Here is a 15,547-nt window from a genome sequence, read left to right as displayed (position 1 = left end):
GGCCGCCCCCCGGGCTAACGGCCGCCCGCCGGGCTAACGGCCGCCCGCCGGGCTAACGGCCGCGGCTAACTCAAGACGCTGCTGCGATGGTGACGTCCTCGGAGCGGCCGCTGGTCTGATCAACGCAGGAGACGTGCAGCGAGCCGTCGCTGCTCATGGTCAGCACGGCGTCGATGCGGTGGTCGTCCTCCTCGGGCTCCAGGTCACGCAGGACCATCTTGGCCAGCCTCTCCGGCCGCTCCTCCGCTCCCATTCGCTGGTACAGCTCCAGGCAGAGGGAGGGCAGCTGGCCCCGCCCCCTCAGGACGTGATGGCGGCGGGCGGGGAGGGGCGTGCCCGAGGGGAGGAGCACGCTGAACACCTCGGCCCCCGATTGGTGCAGCTCCTTCACCAGGATGTCCGAGGCGCTCACGTCCACGGCGACGGACTCCTCCTCCAGGGAGGAGGAGCCGTCCCTGCCGACCAATAGGCCCGCCTCGACGGCGGCGCCCAGCGCCACGACCTCGTCGGGAGGGGCAGAGCTAAGCAGCTCGACCTCGGGCGAGAAGAGGTCGCGGATCATCCGCTGGAGGCGAGGGATCCTGGCCGAGCCGCCGCAGAGCACCACACGGCTGATGTCGCCGGCCGAGAGGCCCGCCTCCTCCAGCACGGCCCCGATTGGCCGGACGCTCCGGTGGAACAGCGGCGAGCAGAGCAGCTCGAAGCGGGCTCGGGAGACGCTGACCTCCAAGTCCACGCCGTCGTGCAGAGAGTCCACCAGGCAGTGGGCGGAGCCCAGCGTGGACAGCGAGTGCTTGGCGGCATCGGCTCCGCCCATCAGCTTCATCATGGCCCGGGCGCTGCCGCTCACGTCCGTCTTGAAGGACCTCTTGAACTCGGCGGCGAGGTGCCCGGCCAGCGCCCGTGTGAAGCTCTCCCCGCCCACGCCGCGGTCCGTGTGCGCGGCGAGCACCCGGAGCATCCCGCCGGTGGCCCGCAGCACCGTCACGCTCAGAGACGTCCCTCCCAGCTTGTAGACCAGCGCGTTGTGGTCCTCCCGTCCCACGCCGTACGCCAGGAGAGCGGCGGCCGGCTCGTGGACCAGCCTCAGCACGCGGAGGCCGGCGGCCTCCGCCGCCTCCCTCACGGCGTTCTTCTGAGCGAGCGAGAACTCCACGGGAACGGCCACGACGGCCTCGGTGACGGCCGAGCCCACGGCGGACTGGGCCGTCTCCCTCATCTTGCGGAAGATGAGCTCGGCGACCTCCTCCGGCGCCACGTGTTTGGTTTTCCCCCCCGCTGTGATCACGTAACGAGGCGTCTCCCCTTTGTTCACCAGCGGGCATTCACTCTCCGCTCGGTGCTTCTGCGTCTCGGAGTCCTGGAAGCTTCGCCCCAGCACCCGTTTGACGTTGACCACCGTGTTGGCGGCGTTGTGCACGCGGCCCTGCTTGGCCGCCGTGCCCACGGTCCGCTCCGCCTCCCGGTAGCCCACCACGGCCGAGGTGACCCTGTCGCCCGCGTCGTTGGCGACCACGGCGGCCCGGCCGTCCTTAACCACCGCCACGCACGCACACGTGTGGCCAAAGTGCACTCCGATCGCAGCCATGACTGAAGAGCTCCTGCTGCTGTGTTCTGTATAGTAGGAACTAATGGGGCTTAAATAAATACTTTAGGACCACCTGTTGCCATGGTTTCCATGCATGGGACTCCATATTTGGGCAAGACCCCGAACTCTGATTTGGGCATGGCTGACATTGGTACTGTAGGTACATCTTCATACTAGTACTGAGTATTTCTACAATTTACAATGTAGGCGTTTATCAGACGCTCTTAATCCAGAGCGATTTACATTAAGCAATTATACATATTATAGCCTAAGTGATTTTGTTTTGTTTGTCAAATTTTGTTTTCTTCTAAAGAAATAACAACTGAGCTATTTTCGAATAGACACAGTATCCAATATGGCTATTTTCAGCCAAAGCTTTCCCCACTATTACAGAAAACATTTATGTCTCTCTCTCTCTCTCTCTCTCTCTCTCTCTCTCTCTCTCTCCAGGCACGCTGCACGTCGGAGACGAGATCAGGGAAATCAATGGCATCAGCGTAGCCAATCAGACGGTAGAACAGCTCCAGAAGATGCTGGTAGGTCCACCAATCACGTCTTGCATCCGGTTAGACCGAATTAACCCGTTAAACCCTGAGGCCGTTTCTACACACTGCCATCTAAAGCAGTGGTTTCTCACACTTTTAAAGTGTCAAAAATGCCTTATGGACTCCTCATGCATAGAAGGAAGCATGAGGTCAGTCTGTTGCCCCTTTAGGTTGGCAGAGGAAGTAAAAAAATGTGTTGCAAAATCGTGGGATAAAATGACTCATGAGCTTGTACATCTGCAATTTTTTAACCCATTCTGACCGGGCACCCATTTTGGTGTCAGCATCATGTTATGCTTTAGCTATTGAAAAATAGCAGATCTACAAGCTCATATCGCACCACCGAGTGGCGCGATACGAGCTTGTAGGTCTGCTATTTTTGAAAAATCGAAGAGCGACTGACATTTCTAGAATCTGATCTCAGGTCAGAATGGGTCAATCAGACCCGTGTGTGTCCAGTGGAAACCTCGTATGAATCTGATCTCAGGTCAGAATGGGTTAATAGCCAACGCAAAAATCTAAAATGACACATGCTTCCCATTTTTTATTGGGGTTGTCCCGATCCGATCACGTGATCAGAAATCGGGGCCGATCACGTCATTTTCAAATGATCGGAATCGGATCGAGAGCAAAAAGACGTGATCGGGACAACCCTAGTATCAATATTATATCCATATCATGATATTGGACTGGATATCGTCTGTGATCTTTGATATTGTACTATTGTGATATGGCATAACACAACAAGTATTCTATCAAAATCTGATCGGGAGAAATCGGTATCGGCAGATACTCAAAATCAAAGAAAAATGTGAAACAAGCCTACTTGCGTTCCCGTTTGATATGTTTTTATTTTATTTTATTAATTTTATTGTATTTTTAATGTACTGTAACCCTGCTCCCTGTACTGTAACCCTGCTCCCATACATTTATTTCCAACTTATTTCATCATGATGGCATTTAAATTACCATTTATTGTCATTGTGTGTCAAATACTACACACAAAATGTGTGTAGTATTTGTTCTGCAATGATAGTACACTAGAACAGGGGCTGGGGACCCCCGAAAATGCTTTGGCCATGACCCGCGACCCCCTCCCCGCCCCCCCGCCACACCACCAATACAAATTGACCGCTACAATAACTAAGATAGAACTAAGATATAATCATAATCAAGGAAAGTTTATGCCTGCACTATGTGTACTATGTATACTCTAAATTTCCATTTTCCAGCCATTCAGTTGAAAATAAACCCCCATTTCTTTCCTTTTTTTTTTAATAATTTGGGGCCCCCCAGGTTGAGAACCCTTGCACTAAAATGCCAGTATAGCGCTGTACCTAATGTACACATGCTTGTTTTTCTGTCCCCACAGAGAGAAATGAGAGGTAGCATCACCTTTAAGATTGTACCCAGCTACCGCTCCCAGTCTATGTCATGTGAGGTACGTTATCACACACACACACACACACACACACACACACACTGGTGAGACATAATACGCAACTCATGTTCTTCACTGTGTGTGTGTGTGTGTGTGTGTGTGTGTGTGTGTGTGTGTGTGTGTGTGTGTGTGTGTGTGTGTGTGCGTGTGTGTGTGTGCGTGTGCCTGCAGAAAGAGTCACCAGACTTGAACCAACAGTCGCCTGCCAATGGACACACCAGCGTAACAAGCTCCATCCTGGTAGGAATCACAAGCACAAGCACAGACTCATTATTATGTATACATGTGGCCTGTTTTGGCAATAGCACGTCATGTATATACATATATACTGATCACTGGCACTGGTTGTTGTCAGTCGTCTCCTTGTAGTTTCAGGCTTCACTCACACTGTCGAAGCAGTGACAGAGCGTGTGCCATTTTCAATGGGAGTCACACATGGTTCTGACGAAACAGCCTTGCTTGATGGCTCTGTTCCAGCTCTGTTTTGCCCTCCTTCACCCCCCCCCCCCCCATCAAGCAAGGCTGTTTCGCCAAAACCATGTGAAGCCCATTGAAAATGAATTGCGAGCTGCTCTGCCCCCCCTCTCCCCCAGAACAGAGACGGAACACATGTTCTATCTCTGTTTTGAATGTGTGACTGAGGCCGTTAGGAAGCCTGTGTCTGTGAACTAAATGCTTGCACTTGTGTTTGTGTTCAGGACTTGCCGTCAACCATCCAGCCCAAAGGTCGACAGGTGGGCTTGTCTTCCTCCTCCTCACAATCACTCTCAATCCTCCTCCACCTCATATTCCATATATTCTCTGCTTGCCTAAACACACGCATGCACACACACCTCCTTTGTCTCTTCACCACCTGACACTTCTGAGTCCAGGGATAGGCTGAGATTAGACACAGTACAATCCTCAACACAATATAGAGTCTGTCATCACCGCCGCTAGGAGGCGCTATCGCCCACAGCGATTATTTTTGTATTAGATTTCCCATAGGCTATAGGGGAATCTTAGACAGCATCATAAACTGTGTGCCAGAAATAAACACAGAGCAATGTTTCTCATATGTGACCGTTTCTGACCGAGGCTTTTTCTCTTCATTTTTTACTATTGTGAGCTTGTAGATCGGCTATTTGAACTATTTTAAAAGGTTTTTTTTAAATAGTAAAAAATTGCAAATTAGTTTAGGGATAAGGGTTAAGGGGTGGCGCAAGATATAGCCCCATAGCTTCAAATTGACATATTGGTTGTTCAGTTTGAGCCACCAGTGTTGGAGATATGGCTTATAGAGTAATGTCTTGCAGAAAACAGCGAGTTGGGAAACCAGGCTTGAAAGGTTCGCTTCTGTGGACTTCAGCAACATTTATTTCAGACATGCTCTAGTATGTGAAGAGTCTGACTGTGTTGCCTAGCAACGGCCGTTTCCCCCCCCAAAAAAGGATTTTAGCGATCGTGAACGATATCGTTATTGTTATAGTTCCAGTGCTTGGGATGAGCGGCCGACACGCAGACAGACACACACTCCCCCACACATTATGCGTAAAACATAGATCTCATCTCTAGAGGGTCATAGATCTCATATTATCCACCAACGTTATCTACCGCATGATCATGTGTGTAAGAGTGTGTGTGTGATGCTCTTAACCCCCATAGATCGCCAGATCTGCTGTCAAGGACAAATTGTCCATCAAGGTAAGATAAGATGTCTGTGAGTGGACCCTCCTAGAAGTAGACCCCAGCTCCTCCCTGCTGCCAGCTAGCAAAGCGCGGCGTCCATTTCTGGTTCTACTGGATGGACGCAAAACACAACCAAACGGACCCTCCATGGTGCTGTAACTCAGGGTACACATGGAACTGAACTGGGACCCTTACGCGTCCGTAACTCTGAAGGCCCATTTTTATGCTTTGAGTGAGCAAGTGTCGACAGATGCGTCTTGCGACGAAAGTGACAAAAAATATTACCAGCGGTGGACTGTAGCCTAGGCTGGGTTTTGTACACTCTCAGAGTTCAATTAACTTTGATTTTACAATATACATTGGGGTCACAGAGATAGAAATGGGGGACCGTAGCCAAATTCTGGTCAAACCGGGGGTCCTTGAAATGAAAATGGTTGAAAACCACTGCTAGAACCATGGCAATCTTCTCTTATGGGTCACACCGGGGGTCCTTGACGTGAAACGGTTTGGGAACCACTGCTATATACTTATAGCATTCGGAGATTTTGGAATAGTTGTCTGGCTATGCGAGACTACGAGAGGTTAGACGAACTGTATATGAGACTACATCCACTTCCTTGTTTACGTTTTGTCTCAACCCTGTTGTGTAGGCGAGTTGCAGATGATGCTTAAAGGGCCTTGCAAATGGGGAGCGATAAAACGCGCCTATAGTTAATTTACAATGAGACCTGCGTTTTTGCGCGGAGAAGTCGCGGTGCGACAACGCAAGCGTATTTACGTGAGTGCGGTCCCGTGAATTTGTTGCGTGTGTGCTCGTTACGTGCACACGCCCACCAGACCTGGATTCTGTTTAGCTTTTTTTTACGCTTGCGTTGTTGCGCCCCTCTTCAACAGACCTGGAGGAGACCTGTGTTGATCCAGGCAACAACGCCTGCGTTCCTCGCTCCCCGTTTGCAAGGCCCTTAAAACTGAGAATGTCATGAGTCATCATGTCTCACAACATATGACACGTATTGTCGCTCCAAGCATAAATTGGCCTCTAGACTGTACAAATGGGGCCCTGGGTCCATTTGGTTACATTTGTGCACTCTCAGAGTTACATTTACACAGATGAGTGTAGATTGGGGTCCCATAGATTTTTTGCAATCAAATCTGAGTCCGTAGCCTAATGCATTTCAAACTGGGGGTCCTTGAAATGAACCGGGCAAATCCGTACGTTTGTTTGTAAAGCCACCAGCAAAATGGATGCCACCGCCGCAACCAGTGAAGTACGTGGTGCAACGCTTTCTCAGATTCTGTCTGGTCTCTCTTTGTCCGTCGCTGTTATCCTGCCTTTCGATTGGTCCCCGGCAAACACCCCCTTCTCTTTTTGCTCCGCCTCTGTTAGTTTGCTTCTGACCCCCCCCTTCCCCCCCCGCTGCTATACTCGTCCACTCAGAGGTCCTGGAGGAGCAGCTGTGTCCAGGCAGGGTCATCAAGCAGCTGCTCACAGCTGTGTCCAGGCAGGGTCATTCCTGCTATTCGGTGCCATTTGTGCTAAAACACTAAGCTTATCTTATACTTTTCTACCATAGAAAAATAATATTTGTAATGTAAATAATCCCTTTGATTTGATTAGAGGTATGAAGAGAGGTATTCTTTTGAAAAAGTTACTAGGCTGAAATGGCACCGGAATAGTAGGAATGACCCTCCACGCCCACAGCTCGACCAATCAGCGGGTGTCCTCACATGCACAGCTTGACCAATCAGCGGTGTCCTCACGTGCACAGCTTGACCAATCAGCGGTGTCCTCACGTGCACAGCTTGACCAATCACATCCTCTCACACTGTCCCTGTGTCTTCGTAATCCCCCGACTTGTCTGTCTGTCTGTCTGTCGATCTCTCTCTCTCTCTCAGTGCGTGTGTCTATTCAATGTCTCTCTCTCTCACTCACCGTCTTTGTCTCTTTCTCTCCACATGCTAACCTTACTTGTTGTTGTTTTGTCAGATCTACGTGCGTGCTCAGTTCGAGTACGACCCGGTGAAGGACGACCTCATCCCGTGTAAGGAGGCGGGCATCGGCTTCCGGGTGGGCGACATCATCCAGATCATCTCCAAGGACGACCACAACTGGTGGCAGGGCAAGCTGGAGAACACCAAGAACGGCACGGCGGGACTCATCCCGTCGCCGGAGCTGCAAGAGTGGTGCGCTTTCCTCTAGTAGTTTGTGTGGTCGTCAGAGTGGTGCGCTTTCCTCTAGTAGTTTGTGTGGTCGTCAGAGTGGTGCGCTTTCCTCTAGTAGTTTGTGTGGTCGTCAGTGTCGATCTGCGTCGACTGAAACTAGGATCTGTTCCATTCTGGTCAAACGGAGTCAGAGGGCTGCACTGTTGATTTCGTTGACTAAAACTAAGACGAAAGTTTTTCGCCGACTACCTTTTTTCACAGACTAAATGGAAACTAAATGAAAACTAAGCTATAATGACTAAAACTAAGACTAAATATATTGACAATTTCGTCAACAGATAAAAACTAGACTTGTGTTAGGAAGGGACTATAGTGGACAAGAGATCCAGTATAAGTCATTTTACACACGAGTACAGTAGATCGGCTATTTTCAGCAAGTGTAAAATCAGTCATTAGGACGGCATCAAGGCCCGCCAAAATACATTTTAGTCGACTAAATCAACTGTAGATTTAGTGGACTAAAAACGTATGACATTTAACTAAAACTAAAACATTCCGGGTGACTAAAATGTGACTAAAACTAAGTGAAAACTATTCAAGAGACTATATGACTAAAACTAAAATCTAAATTTGCTGCCAAAAACAACACTGGAGTGCCGCTATTGTGCGTGTTGGCTCACTGGAAACACTCTGCTAACACCAGTGGGTTCCAAATGGCCCTGGCCTGTAGGGATGGAAATCTGAGAGTGTACAAATGTGTACACTCTCAGAGTTATGGGGGTCCTTGAAATTTAAATGTTTTTAAGAACCACTGTACACTAAATGGAACAGAGCCTTCAGTAGCATCATCGGTAACACCGGTGTTGGGAAGGGGCTCGGAATTGGGTTGTTTCCAAAATGGCTGCTGTGCCCTATTTGTACAGTATATGTTGATGAATTGAATGCATAGCACCACTTGGAAACAAGTCCCACCCAGGACTTTCCCTTTAGCCTTATAGTCCAGTGATAATGACATTTGACCTCAAACTAATTGTAAAAAAAAAAAATGAAACTCACCATACAGTAGACAACCTATATAAGGCAACATGTTCTAGATTTCATTATGACGGGTCAAACTAGGGGTTGTTCATGATTCTGAATCCATTCCAAGCATTAGTTTTGCACAGGGAAAAAAAGAACCGTTAATAAAGTAATCAATCAATCAATTAGCTGTGCATGTGTCACGGTACAGACGGCAGCATCATGGTTTGTCATTGGCTGTCTCTCTCAGGCGCGTGGCGTGCATCGCCATGGAGAAGACCAAACAGGAGCAGCAGGCCAGCTGCACGTGGTTTGGCAAGAAGAAGAAGCAATACAAAGACAAGTACCTCGCCAAGCACAACGCAGGTACACACGCACACACACACGCACGCGTCACGCTCTTACGTTGCTGACCAAATACCAACAGCTAAAACTAACGTTTGTGTTAACTAACCCAGTGGTTCCCAAACGTTGTCACGTCAAGGACCCCCAAATTGACAATAATTACGCCGCGGACCCCCATTTGAAAAGATATGCCAGGGACCCCCATAACAGAAGTTTTTTACGGCTCTAGCAGTGATTCTCAACCCGTAATTTCAAGGACCCCCGGTTTGATCTGCATTAGTCTACGGACCCCCTTTTTATGGCTTTTCATGGCCCACTTTGGGAACCACTGAAGTAGCCATCTGGATAGGCGTGGGGGAGTGCTACATGGTCATCATGTCCTACATAATAACCCACATCACTAATGGAGTTCTCTGCTCTGCTAGTGACGCACAATCTTTTGGCAATTTCACATTCTGTTGAAAAATATCAGATCTGGCATAACGAGTACATTGGGGAGAAAAAGGGTCAAAAGGAGAAAGAAAAATCGGCTTTGACTTATAAATGAATGAATGACAGACAGGCAGGCAGATAATTCAATTCAGACAGGCAGGCAGACAGACATTGAACTGGCAGGCAGACAGACAGACATTGAACTGGCAGGCAGACAGACATTGAACTGGCAGGCAGACAGACATTGAACTGGTAGGCAGACAGACATTGAACTGGCAGGCAGACAGTCATTGAACTGGCAGGCAGACAGACATTGAACTGGCAGGCAGACAGTCATTGAACTGGCAGGCAGACAGTCATTGAACTGGCAGGCAGACAGACATTGAACTGGCAGGCAGGCAGACATTGAACTGGCAGGCAGACAGACACTGAACCAAGACAACACACACCAACAAACACTACTGACTTCATAAAAGCCAAGCTGTGATGCTTGCATTTCATTCCTACATAATGTGTTCATGGTAACAATCTGTGTCTTCCCTCCTTAAAGCTGCTATAAGCAATATTTTTTCAGTATTTCTCAAGTTTTGAATGACTTTTTGTTTTGTTTGTGGTGCAACCCCTCCTATATACAGCTATGTGTGTCCCTGGGTCTGTCCCTGGGTCCCTGGGTCTGTCCCTGGGTCCGAGCACGGAAATAGCATTATAGCATTTGTTCACCACCAAGTGTCACTGTTGCACTAGTCTGGGGTCCACCTATGCTTTCTATGGCATAGGCAGCTCCCGGCAGGATCAGAGAGAGAGAGAGGAGTGTGTGTGTGTACGTGTGTGCGTGTTTGCGTCAATTTAACAAAGGTGCAGACGATCAGAAATCAGCAAAGAGTGATCGACGTTTGCGCTACTCTATGCCGAATTGAAGTGGTCTCAGACCCAGACTTTTTTTTCTCTCCCTGGAAATAAAAACGTCTGGGTTTCTGAGGCTACTGTTGCACAGCCTAACACACAGACACACACAGGCCAGGGAGGAGGGCTTGTACAGTACAGTACAGTACAGTACCACTCACTTCAGACGGGTCTGATTTTTCTCATTCAGACAGCCAGTAATGGGTGAAACGCTCCCACAAAAAATTTAGTCTCTGTGACACATCTAGGGCTTAGAGTATATATGAATAGAGACGGCACCCGAGTTCTCCTCCCATCCACTTGCATTAAGTTGCTCTAAAGCACATGAGGCGATTTCACTCCTCCTTCCGAGTAGGAACAGAGTGCATTCTGGGATGGATTGGGCCCAAACACATGAACACGCTGCCGTTGACTATCATTGCACGCGTTCGCGTGCGTTCACGTATGAAACAGCGTTCACGTGTCATCATGAACGTGCACAATGACAGTCAACGGACCAGCGCGTTCATGTGTTTGGTCCCACGCTGCAATACCAAATTCGGACACTATGTCCATTTCGCCTCCGGGTTTCCTCCGGGTGCCGTCTCTATTCATATATACTCTAAGAACTAGGGGCCTAGAAGCTTTGTCATTGGTCGAGTTGCCTGTCTACTTCCTGATTGGTTTCTGCAGGATTCTTTTAATACTTATTTTACCAATGACAAAGCTTCTAGGAAAATCTTTGAATGCAGATTTTGGCGCTTAGGTGTGTCACAGAGACTACATTTTTTGGGGGAGCGTTTTACACGTTGCTGGCTGTCTGAAATACAAAAGGAAAGAAAAGGTCATTCAAATGTTGCCATATTATTGCTTATAGCTACTTTAAGGCCTGCCGTCTCGGTGTTTGCTCAACGTCCAGATTAACAAGATTAACAACCTTATAAACATTTGCCAGTTGATGGACTTAACGTATGTGTGTTTCTTTTATTCTTTTCTTTCTTTTCTTTTTCTGTCTCTGAATTTGTCCTTTTCTTTCATGGTTGTTTTTTTCCATTAACCCCTCCCTCCCCTCTATGTGTTCCATGCCGTCTCTTCCCCAATGACTTGGCTGCATGTAAGTAACTCCGGACATCGATGTCACGTTGGTGACGTTACCCATCTGCTCTCTCTGTCTCATCCTCTGCTTCCTCTCCTTCCCTCTGCCTCTCTCTCTCTCTCTCTGTCCTCCATCCCTTGCTTCCTTCCAGATAGCCAGGATCCCAATACTCATACACTTACGTCGTTTCCTCTCTCCTTGCCCCCGCCTCCGAGTGAGCAGGCGAGGGCGGAGGAAACGATCGTCTTTGCTATGTCCGATGTAAATACGGTTAAAAACTGATGTTGATGCAATATTGACACATTTTGCTGGGAGTGGGACCCCCTGGAACCCCGTCAAAGACCCCCGGGGATCCCCGGACCCCACTTTTAGTAGCCTGGAATGTTTTATTGTTTAGTTTTAGTGAAGTGGACTAAAAAGGTAGTCGACAACCATTTGGTTGTCATACTATTAGTCGACGCAATCAACACTGCCTCCTAAAGCAAATTCATATTTGGGACGCGAGTGGTTTCGGGGTCATGGAGGACGCAGCAGGAATTTGAGTATTGGGATGTTGGTGATTCTGTAAGCGCTTGTGTCAGCTCCCACCGCGGTTGTGTTCGTCAGGGTGAATAAAACTTGATTCATACATAGATCACAGTACCTACACATAGCTACAAGCTCCACTGTGAGCTTGTATAGGTCTGCCAACCCTCCCTCACTCTGCTCAGTGCTTGTTTGGAGCAGCACTGGCTCCGCGTTTCGTTTGGTTTTCGGGCAGAAACCTTGTGATTAGGGTTGTCCCGATCCGATCGCGTGATCGGAAATCGGGGGCCGATCACGTCATTTTCAAATGATCGGAATCGGATTGGGAGCTAAAAAACGTGGTCGGGACATCCCTAGTATCAATATTATATCCATATTAGACTGGATATTGTCTGTGATTTGGGATATTGTACTATTGTGATATGGCATAAACGTGTTCTATAAGGTATAAATATCGGATCGGGAAACATCGCTATCGGCAGATACTCAAAAATCAAATGATCTGAATCAGATCGGGAGCAAAAAAAACTTGATTGGGACATCCCTACTGTGTGTTGTCCAAAACTGTAAAAGAAAATAGAAAAGCAATGAACGTGTGTTCTAGTGTATCCAATGTACAGTAGTTGTTGTTTTAGTCACAAGCTCTTGTTATTACGTTTCACTGGTTCAATATTTTATACAACTAACAGACCCACCTAACCACTATAATTTTCTCTTTGACAATTGTATAACGCAGTGAGAATAGACGATAATATAATGTCAGCTTGTAGATCGTCTATTTTCACCGCTTTAATGCGACACGCTTGTTAAAGTAAATTATGAATAAAAATAAAAAATAATATGAAATATGGAGATAAAAGGTTTCTGCCCACCAGCAAAGTTTTGCTCCATGTGACTGCGACCGGACGCTGTTTGAAAACCCGGGGACATTGTCCGCGTTAATTGTCTTCACCTGGTGTTTGTCTTGTTTGTTCTCTCCAGTGTTTGACCAACTAGACCTGGTGACGTACGAGGAGGTGGTGAGGCTGCCCGCCTTCAAGAGGAAAACACTGGTTCTGCTCGGTAGGCACACACACACCTGCTACAAAACACTGGTTCTGCTCGGTAGGCACACACACACCTGCTACAAAACACTGGTTCTGCTCGGTAGGCACACACACACCTGCTACAAAACACTGGTTCTGCTCGGTAGGCACACACACACACACATCGGCTCCAAAAACACGACTCGGGGCCTATTTGTGGGTCACGGGGCACATTTGTATTGGTCCCTTTGTTTTTTGCTTTCTGCATTTTTACCGGCTCTTGGCGTCATCGTCGCCAGGCAACGCTTCGCATCCACGTTGGCGACGCCATCGATTATTTTCCATCATCGGGTCCTGCTAGCGGCGATCCAAAAAACTCTTTGTATTGGAATTGAGCTCAGATTGAGGTGATCATACAAAACATCCATGTTTTTGGAGGTCAATGAAAAATCATCACGACTTCGCGGGACCGTTTCCAGCGCTTAGGATGAAAACGAAAGTATTTGTATGTAATCGTGTGTTTTCACTTCCTCTCCTCACCTGGGTTCAGGAGCCCACGGCGTCGGCAGGAGACACATCAAGAACACGCTCATCACCAAGCACCCCGACCGATTCGCCTATCCCATCCCTCGTAAGTACAGCCCATCCCTCATAAGTACGTCCCATCCCTCGTAATTTCACCCCGTCTCTCGGGTGGCAAACTGGCGCCGGAGATTTAGTGTAAAGTATGAGATGAGGCAGTTCATTTTTAAATTAACAGTCAAATAATTTTTTTAATTATTCAATCGGCTTTGTCAAATAATCGGTACAGGGAAAAAAAACTGTTATCTGATTTCACATATGCATAATACTATATAATTTAGAGGTATGTAGACCATAGTGTTTCTGAATGGACTGCAGTCTGGGTTGTCACTCAGCACGAGTGCACAAATGTAACCAAATGGACCCGTAAGGGTCTGATGGTTAACTAGTGACATCCTGTCAATGTCGCAGAGGAGGAAAATGATTTTGGAACACTATTAAACCATCAGGTAATCTAAATGGGCATCTGCATTCAGTTAGCTGTTATTGTGCCTCTGTCCATGGTGCTGAAATGGTGCCTCTGTCCATGGGGCTGAAATGGTGCCTCTGTCCATGGGACTGAAATGGTGCCTCTGTCCATGGTGCTGAAATGGTCAAATCCTGCTCTCTCTCTCTCTCTCTCTCTCTCTCTCATGCTCGTTCCAATAAAATATTGCATGAGCAGGCATGATTACTTAACCCATTTTGACCTGAGATCAGATTCTAAAAATGTCTTCTACATCCTGACAGTTCTCTACTAACTCCACATGTCGTGCTCCTCCTCCTACTCCTCCGCCTCCTCCTCCTCCACCTCCTCCACCTCCTCCTCCTCCTCCTCCAGACACGACTCGGCCTCCCAAGAAGGACGAGGAGAACGGGAAGAACTACTACTTTGTGTCCCACGAGCAGATGATGCAGGACATCAGCAACAACGACTACCTGGAGTACGGCAGCCACGAGGACGCCATGTACGGCACGCGGCTGGAGACCATCCGGCAGATCCACGGCCAGGGCATGATCTCCATCCTGGACGTGGAGCCCCAGGTCAGAGGGCTCGTTTGGTTGACCTAACCCATATAGACCTGGGAACCATTCTACGTAATGTCTTCTAAATCCTGACCGTTTTCTGAAAAACCCTATGTTTCTATGTCAGTCGTTCTCAAACATTTTCATGTCAAGGACCACCAAGATTATATGTAATTGTTGTTCCATGGACACCCCCCCCCCCCCCCCCCCAGAAGCAAAGATTTGAGCTAAAAACGAACGCTCTGAAAGAATATATTCAAACATTTGGGCCACATTTTCAAAAAAATAGCAGACCTACAAGCTCGTAGCGCGGCACTCGGTGCCGCATTATGAGCTTGTAGATCTAGCTAAAGTATAACATAATGCTTAAAACACCAAAAGGGGTTCCCGCCCCAAAAAGGGGTTAAGCCAAATTCCAATACCCAAAGTCTCGGCCACTCGCTCACTCACACTGTTATGGTGAAATTGGTGACCTGCTGAAATGATGTGACAGTCATGTAGACGTCACATAATGTCGGCGTCCGAACGTAAATCATTGTGGTCTGTTAATTAGCAGAGTAATAATCTAGCGGTATTTAGGCAACGTATTTAAAGACCTCCATGTACTGTAAGTTGTGTGTAGTCCACGAGATGGTCACATATTTTGGCAGGTCACCAATTTCACCACCATGCTGGAGTGACCAAGTGTAAGTGGCCGAGATTTGGGGTGTTGGAATTGTAGTGTTTGGGGTAGGGTGTAAGGGCCAGGCTACACTGGGTACAGAATGGGCTCTATGCACACAGAATAACTCATTTGCATATTTAAAAATGTAAAATTTGTAATAAAATAAATCATTGTCTTCGTGTAAGTACTCAATTGGGGAAGTGTAATGGTGATAACAATCTAATATAGGTATAGTTTTGCCCACTCAATTCATAATTAACGTTCCAATTTTGGAGCATTGGCTCATGGATTAAGAAGTTCAAAGAACTGAACCGGTTCCCATTGAGAACCAACTGGTGGAAAAGGGGCCTCAGAGTTACGCACCCATTCAAGGACACTTTGAGACCCACTGGTGTAGCAGAGTCTTTCCAGTGAGCCAACATGCACAATAGCAGCACCCTGACTCTGTTTGACCAGAATGGAACAGAGCCTTCATTAGTAGCAGCGGCAACACCTGTGAAGGAAGTAGGGAAGGAGCCCAGCCGCCTAAGTTCTTTGTAGTGTAGTCCCCCCATAAGACCAAGACC

The 15,547-nt window shown here is 48.0% G+C and overlaps 2 protein-coding genes across 3 annotated transcripts in view; one reads left to right on the top strand and one right to left on the bottom strand.

Moving 5' to 3' along the window:
* caskb (calcium/calmodulin-dependent serine protein kinase b) overlaps positions 1–15,547 on the top strand; it is a 75,772-nt gene that overhangs the window by 53,355 nt on the left and 6,870 nt on the right. Inside the window, exons 16-25 of one of the 2 annotated variants that reach the window (XM_083758588.1) lie at positions 2,039–2,124; positions 3,506–3,574; positions 3,746–3,814; positions 4,273–4,308; positions 5,219–5,257; positions 7,230–7,426; positions 8,676–8,791; positions 12,687–12,767; positions 13,281–13,361; positions 14,133–14,335. In XM_083758588.1, coding sequence (XP_083614714.1) covers positions 2,039–2,124; positions 3,506–3,574; positions 3,746–3,814; positions 4,273–4,308; positions 5,219–5,257; positions 7,230–7,426; positions 8,676–8,791; positions 12,687–12,767; positions 13,281–13,361; positions 14,133–14,335 — 977 coding nt within the window. The remainder of the gene's footprint in view (positions 1–2,038; positions 2,125–3,505; positions 3,575–3,745; positions 3,815–4,272; positions 4,309–5,218; positions 5,258–7,229; positions 7,427–8,675; positions 8,792–12,686; positions 12,768–13,280; positions 13,362–14,132; positions 14,336–15,547) is intronic. The other variant, XM_083758589.1, reaches the window with a different exon arrangement.
* Positions 71–1,588, bottom strand: LOC310854094 (heat shock 70 kDa protein 14-like; the record flags this gene model as incomplete). Its single annotated transcript, XM_083758590.1, has 1 exon — positions 71–1,588. The coding sequence occupies one exon, from the start codon at positions 1,586–1,588 to the stop codon at positions 71–73; it is 1,518 nt and encodes a 505-aa protein (XP_083614716.1).

The sequence above is a fragment of the Protomyctophum parallelum genome, assembly GCF_964188405.1.
Source record: "Protomyctophum parallelum genome assembly, chromosome: 23".
In the NCBI taxonomy this organism is placed as follows: Eukaryota; Metazoa; Chordata; class Actinopteri; order Myctophiformes; family Myctophidae; genus Protomyctophum; species Protomyctophum parallelum.
This window is presented reverse-complemented; position numbering and strand designations above follow the sequence as displayed.